At 55.4% G+C, this 7,013-nt stretch overlaps 1 protein-coding gene across 2 annotated transcripts in view; it reads left to right on the top strand.

Annotated features, from left to right (window-relative positions):
- The window catches only part of DLEC1 (deleted in lung and esophageal cancer 1), an 81,360-nt gene that overhangs the window by 66,025 nt on the left and 8,322 nt on the right, over positions 1-7,013 (top strand). For both annotated transcript variants that reach the window (XM_014530326.1, XM_014530327.1), the window contains exons 20-24: positions 2,516-2,669; positions 3,271-3,381; positions 4,656-4,786; positions 5,275-5,460; positions 6,328-6,398. In XM_014530326.1, the coding sequence (XP_014385812.1) occupies positions 2,516-2,669; positions 3,271-3,381; positions 4,656-4,786; positions 5,275-5,460; positions 6,328-6,398 (653 nt within the window). The remainder of the gene's footprint in view (positions 1-2,515; positions 2,670-3,270; positions 3,382-4,655; positions 4,787-5,274; positions 5,461-6,327; positions 6,399-7,013) is intronic.

Below are 7,013 nucleotides of genomic sequence, written 5' to 3'. Positions count from 1 at the left end.
ACTAATTTGATAGATGCCCTTCTTTTGACAGCCATGTTTTGAAATCCCAAGTTTTTTTGTTCTTGGATCGTTTGCTTTTTTTATAGTCATGTAATTATCTTATGGATGCAGCCACCTCTTATGTTTCCCCAAGGAAATGAATTTTTGTTTCCTCAGATTTTGGGTTAGAATCCTTCTCCTTCACCCGTTTTCCTTCTATGTCTAGTAATCCTTGGCTGCCCATTCCTGTTTTTAAATGGAAGAGGAAGTTGATTTGCATTAGGAGCTAATGGTGTCAGTGTTCCCTGAGTCAGTGGGTGTAGGTGTGTGCTGTGAGCACTCCTCTCCCACGGGGTACAGGTGAGAACCCTCAGAGGACAGAGCTACCTGACCCCGTAAGAGGAAGGGGCCTTGTCAAAGGGGTTAAACAGGCCAAGTCAAGCAGCAAGGGGAACCCACACTGGCCAGCTACACAAGTCATTCCATTCATTCATTCGTAAATAGGCACAAAGGACTAGGCTCTATCTGTTTGGTTGCTTTCCCTCCATGGTAGTTGAGAGGCCCAAGGTTACTGCAGGATCTACCCCACACCCCCATCCTTCTGGGGGCATAAATCCTGCTGCAGCCAGTCTTCTGTGTGTCATGTGAGCGAGCGCAGGGCTTGAGGCCCTGGACTAGCTGACTAATCTCCCACAGTCCTTCAGTTACCGCCCCCCTGGCTGTTTCCCACATTCATTCTACAGGGCCTTCTCCCCCAGGGGTCTTAACCATACCAGACCTGAGGCCCTGAACCTAACTGTCCCCTATACCTGGGCTCCTGAGCATTAAAGAGAAAAAACCAACATGATATAGAAAAATGATAGTTACGTGCAAACAAGTGGTTAGAATAAGATGGAACTTGGAGACATTGTAGAAAATAAGTCTAGGCAAAGTACCGAAAATTAGGTACAGCGGTCTGGTAGGGTTAAGTAGTAGTTTTGTTCTCTTCTGTTTTATTAACTGATCTGATCACATCCTTCTTTTATTTCTTTTTTCTCATTGGAATAGCATTATATTTATTTAATGTTTATTTTTACATATAGTGTGTGCGGATTTGTGCACCGGTGGGGTCCCTCGGCCGGTTTCGGCCTGATCCCTGCAGGCCAGGCTGAGGGACCTCACGGTACACGAGTCCATGCACCGGGCCTCTAGTATGCCTATAAGATCTTTGGTTAATCTCTTCCCACCCACTCCCCTCCCCGCTTCCCTCTGAGATTCGTCAGTCTGTTCCATGTTTCCATGCCTGTGGTTTCTGCTCCTGCGTTGAGTGTCTTCCCCCTGGTGATCAGTGCACGTCATAGCTACCAGCAAGTCGGCCGGTCAGCCGGTCACTTAGGCTTTTATATATATAGATAGTGTAATGGTGCAGACCTAACAGTTGACGACCCACTCTCCCTCCTTCTCTATCCTCTCCACACCCTCAGTATTTGTTACTCTGTGTCTTTCAATGATAGTCACCCCAGTGTGTGTGAAGTGATATTTCATGAGGATTTGATTTGCATTTTCCTGGTGGCAAGTGATGTTTAGCAACTTTTATGTGCATATCGGCCGTTTGTATATCCTCTTTGGAGAACTAGCTATTGAGATCTTCACCCTTTTTTAAAATATACATATATATAGGGTGGTCTTTTTATTATTGTTGGTGGCGCATATATCCCTCACCCACAGCACACTATCGTGATTAGTGTAGATCTATAGTAAGTCTTAGCATCCAGTAGAGTGATTTTCTATTTTATTGCTCTTCTAAAAAATTGTTTTAGTCATTCTGTGTCTTTTTTTCTTTCCATATACATTTTATAATCAGCTTGTTTATATCTACAAAATCCTTGCTGGGAGTTTGACAAGAAATGTGTTAAACCTGTACATCAATTTGGGGAGAATTGACACCTTTACTATGTCGACTCTCCCCATCCATGAACACACATGTCCCTCCATTTATTAATTTCTTTCATCAATGTTTTGTTGTGTTTGACACATAAATCCTTTACATGTTTTATTAGATTTACTAGGTATACCTCAGTTTTTCCATTTCTGGAGCAATTTTAAGTTTCTGTTTCCACATGTTCACTGTTAACATATAAAAGTGTGATTGATTTTTGTATGTTGATTTTGTTCCCTGTAACTTGGCTGCCTCGTTAGTTCTAGGAGTTTTTAAGAAATAGATTCCTTGGGCCCTGGCCGGTTTGGCTCAGTGGATAGAGTGTCGGCCTGCAGACTCAAGGGTCCCGGGTTCGTTTCCGGTCGAGGGCATGCACATGCCCAGTGGGAGGTGTGCAGGAGGCAGCTGATCGATGTTTCTCTCTCATCGATGTTTCTAACTCTCTATCTCTCTCCCTTCCTCTCTGTAAAAACAAAAAATCAATAAAATATATTAAAAAAAAGAAAGAAATGGATTCCTTGGGATTTTCTACACAGACCGTCGTGTCTTTTGCAAATGGGGACAGTTTTATTTCTTTTTTTTCTGATCAACATGCCTTTTTACTTCCTCGTGTCCCAGCTACCTCCCTGTGTACGCTGAGGTGCAGGAGCCCTACATGTACCTTCAGAGCAGCCAGGTGGTGGTCAGCAACCTCTACCTGGGCGTGCCCACGAAGGCGGACATCACACTCATCAATGGCACGCTCCTGCCCACCCGGTTCCACTGGGGCAAGGTGAGCGAGCCCTCAGCACTGGAGGCCCCTGGGGAGGGAGACACGGCCCCTCAGGCACCCCCAGAACAGATGCTCAGCCTCCCCTCCACAGCCCGTCCTCTGCTCAGAGTGCCCAGAAAAGCTGGGCCCCTCAAAGGAGTGGCACATCTGGTCTGGCTTTTCCTTGATTCGCCTTCAGGGAAGGCCAGTTCCCTGCCTGAGGAGTCTCAGGTGCACAGAGCTAGACCGCCCGGCCCGTGCTGGTTCACGCAGCTGCTGGGAGCCCCGCTGAGGCACTGTCCACGGGCTGCTGGAGCCTGCTCTGCCTGCCAGGGGACAGGGGCCACATTCCTGTGCCTCAGGGGCAGCTGCTCTCTGCTCCCCATCACCCTGGCCCTCCAAGGCAGCTCCTTTAGTCCAGGCCACCCTTGGCAGGGCCATCTCGGGGGGAAGGAGAAGAGAAGGGACCTGGGTTCATCCCCACCAGGAAGCACCCGGCCATCCCGTCCTGCTGTGGCCCCCCGTCTGCACCTCCAGCAGAGCTGCTGAGCGCCCTGACCGGACCCCTGGTCCATCCTGGGAGCCCAGCACCTGACAGCAGGCCCACCCTTGTGTCCGCCAGCTCCTGGGGCAGCAAGCAAGCTTCTGCAAAGCAAAAGTCTCCCCGAGACGTGGCACAGTGGGCCCCGGTGAGGAGTTCCAGCTCACCCTGGAGCTGACCGCTCACACCCAGGTGAGCGGGGAGGGGAGGGACCGCGGGACTGGAAGGCACCCGCAGCTGCCTGAGCCTGAGCTGCAGGGAGGCGGGCTCAGGCCCACGCCTGGTCTTTGGGAGTAGAGAAGAGAGTTCTTGTATTTGGGGTCCCCATTCCTGTAAGGCCCGTTCTTTAGGGACACGAGATCAGAAAGCTTGCAGCAGGCCTGAAATGGATGTGCCCTGAAACCCACTGGCCACATCTCGCCTCTGGCACCGACTTGAGCCCTCCCAGGCCGCTCTCTGTGGCCACAGGCGGGCCTGTCTTTCCTATTTGCCCCGGGACTACAGCAGAGCTGCGCTCACGGCAGGCCCTGTGCTGGCGGCAGGCCCTGTGCTGGCGTTGCTGGCAGGCTGGCTGGCAGCCAGGTCCCTCCAAAGAAGGGCACAGCTTCTCCCGGCCGGTGTGGCTCAGTGGTTGAGCATCGACCCATGAACCAGGAGGTCACGGTTGATTCCATTCCCCGTCAGGACACATGCCCAGGTTGCCCGCTTGACCTACCCATGAACCAGGAGGTCACGGTTGATTCCATTCCCCATCAGAACACATGCCCAGATTGCCCGCTTGACCCCCAGTAGGGGGCGTGCAGGAGGCAGCTGATGAAGGATTCTCTCTCATCATTGATGTTTCTATCTCCCTCTCCCCTCTCCCTTCCTCTGTCTGAAATCAATTAAAAACCAAACCAGATATTAAAAAGCGGGACCCAGCTTTCTCCTGTGCGGAGGCCCGCAGGAAAGCCATCAGGGTGGCCTGTGAAGAGGAAACTTCGTCCTTCAGAGGCGAGCAGACCCAGGCCGCACTTCCTCACTGGCACACAAGGGGGCAGTGGCCTGTCTTACACAGCCGAGCCTGAGCTCTAGGGTGACACAGATGCGCCCTGGCCTGGCCCGGAGCGACCCGCGCAGGAAGGGCTTGGCTTCTACAGTAGCAGTTCCATCAGAATAAACGCGTCGCTTCTGCAAACATCCACCTGGAGGGTCTCCTTTCGTGTGGGCACCTCCAGATACTTGGCGCTGGCACAGCCAGGAGCCCTGAGGAAGGGCCAGGCCTGGGCGCAGGGTGCCGGCTGAGGCGGGGCCTGTGGGTGGTGGCTCACTGAGGGCCTGGGGAGCCTCCCACAGACATGGGCCTGGACAGACGTCAAGGCCTCCGTGTTGAGCGCCTCCCACAGCCACCACCTGCGCTGGGGAGACCTTCGGAGCCCAGCCCCGGGACGGACTGTGCTAATGTGCCCCCGGTGGCTCTGTTACAGGACGAGCTGACCGATCTGGCCCTCCCTTGCACTGTGTCAGGCATGAAGGAGCCGCTGGTTCTGGGCATTTCTGGGAAACCCCAGGGACTGCAAGTGAGCATCACCATCCCTGCGGAGGGCGCCGCTAGAAGGTGAGCCCAGGGCTGGGGCCGGGGCCTGAGTGCTGAGGCGACCATGTGAAGGAGCAGCATTGCCCCTGGTGCCAGCCTCCGCCCAGCGGGTTCCTACAGCCAGGAAGGGGCTCCCTAACCACCTCTGTGGGGACAGATCCCTCTACCCCATCCTCGCCCCTCTGTGATCTCCCTGTCCCCCCCATAGCTGGAGGCATGGTAGGAGATGGCAGGGGCAGGGCTGTGGGTACCTTGGGCTCTCCCGCATGAGGCTCAGCAACTGGGAGACAAGCCAGTCCGCCCCGGGCCAGGGAGAGTGGGTGAAATTTGAGGCCCCCCTTGGCCTCCTAGGCTGCCAAGAAGGAGATGTCGGTGGGGTGGCAGCCTGACGAGGTGGGAGTCCGAGGGTGAAGCCTGGTTGCTGGACAGCGCTCGCGCCCCCTCCCACGGTGGCTCACTGGGCAGGGCCAAGGGTGGCGTGTGACCTGGTGCCCACGGGCCCGGGGCAGTGTTCCCAGCACAGAGCCCGGCCACACGGAGGAGCTCCGCCTGGACTTCGGCCCGGCAGTGCCTCTGAGGACCTGCGTGAATCGCCAGCTCGTCCTGACCAATCGCTCCCCGATCCAGACCTTCTTCACCCTCAAGTTCAAGTACTTCGGGAGCCCTCTGAAACGCCTGAGCCAGAAGCCCAGCATGTAAGTCTGGTTTCTTTCAGGGGCAGTGTCCGGGGAGGAGGTGGCCAGGTGGCGTTGGCCCCATGGGCCTCTGTGTGGCCGGTGGCTGCGGGGAGCGGGAGGACGTGCTTTCACAGGTGGACCTGGGGCAACGCAGAGAGGAGATGGTTCCTGCTGCCCGGCTCCCGCACCGAGAGGGCCTGTGGCGAGGCGGGACGGTGGCCCCTTCTCCTCAGCCTGGCCTGCCTGCTGAGTGGAGGGCTTCTGATTCGGGCCAGTGAAGGAGGGAGAAGTTACTGGAGGCGGAGGGAACGGTGTGGGCAGAGATGTGGCAGTGAGGCATCCTGCAAATCTGTAGCTTGAAATCAGCCACGAAGTATTTACACCACAGCAATGGGCAGTTTACCAGCGCACCACTGCAAACACCTCTCCACCAAATCGCCTAACGCAGGGGCGCCCAACTTTAAAACCACTGCTGCCGACGGCGGGAGGCCACTAACAGTTTCTAAAACATTAACTCTCCCACTCGATGGTGCTCGATGGACAGATGTCAGCAGGAAAGACTGGAAACAGGGGCCTTTGCAGAAAGCTGCGCAAGCGACGGGGAGTCTGCGTTGGGCTCATACCCAGGGGTTGCCAAGGCACAGAAACTGGGCCAGGGGTCCCTACCCCAGAGCCCTACCGAGTTTATTGGGAGGCAGCCCCTGGGGCTGGTGGGTAGCTTTGGGTGGCGGGAGTGTAGCTGGAGCAAAGACCAGAGAAGGAGGTGAAGAGACCTGGCCAGCTCTCCCCTGCAATGCTGGTTGCTGGGGGCGGGGAGTGGGGGCGGCTCAGGTCTGAGGAAGGGTCTGGATGGCCTGAGGCTATTCCTGTGTCCTCCTGGTAAAGCCCCGACGTGTCCCCTGCCCTGCTGAAGACGGATCGGATTCGCCAGCAGTTGGCCAAGCGAGAGCAGCTGGGTAAGAGCTCCCAGGGGCAGGCGCCGAGCCCAGGCCTGGCCAGAGCGGGATTGTCCACAGCTTCCTGAGTATGTGGACCCTGACCATCTCAGTGTCTTTGTTGTTTTAATATATTTTTATTGATTTCAGAGAGGAAGGGAGAGGGAGAGAGAGAAACATCAATGATGAGAGAGAATCATTGATCGGCTGCCTCCTGCACGCCCCCTGCTGGAGTTCAAGCCTGCCACCTGGGCATGTCCCCTTGACCGGAATCGAATCTGAGACACTTCAGTCCACAGGCCGACACGCTACCCACTGAGCCAAACCGGCTGGGGCTCAGTGTCTTTTCTAGCAAGATCCCAAGATAGCTGTGCCCCCCGCCCCCCACCTGATAGCAGCTTTCTTTTGATTGAGGCCATCTCCTTGTTAGGGCATTAGGCTTGGGCACAGGCCCAGGATTTGATTTGGGATGGGTGGTGGCTCAGAAGGGAGGGCTCCCCTGGGGGCTGGCCCCTGGACTCTGGGATCCCAGAAGGAGGGTCTGTTTTGCTGGACCAGGGAGAGATTGGGGGGAGGGGGGTGGGGGGGCTTGTCTGGTACAGTGTTTTGCTAACACCTGAGGGTTTGGACCTCATA

The sequence above is a fragment of the Myotis brandtii genome, unplaced genomic scaffold (genome assembly GCF_000412655.1).
Source record: "Myotis brandtii unplaced genomic scaffold, ASM41265v1 scaffold731, whole genome shotgun sequence".
Taxonomy (NCBI): domain Eukaryota; kingdom Metazoa; phylum Chordata; class Mammalia; order Chiroptera; family Vespertilionidae; genus Myotis; species Myotis brandtii.
Note: the sequence above shows the minus strand (reverse complement) of the source record. Positions and strands in the feature narration are given on the sequence as shown.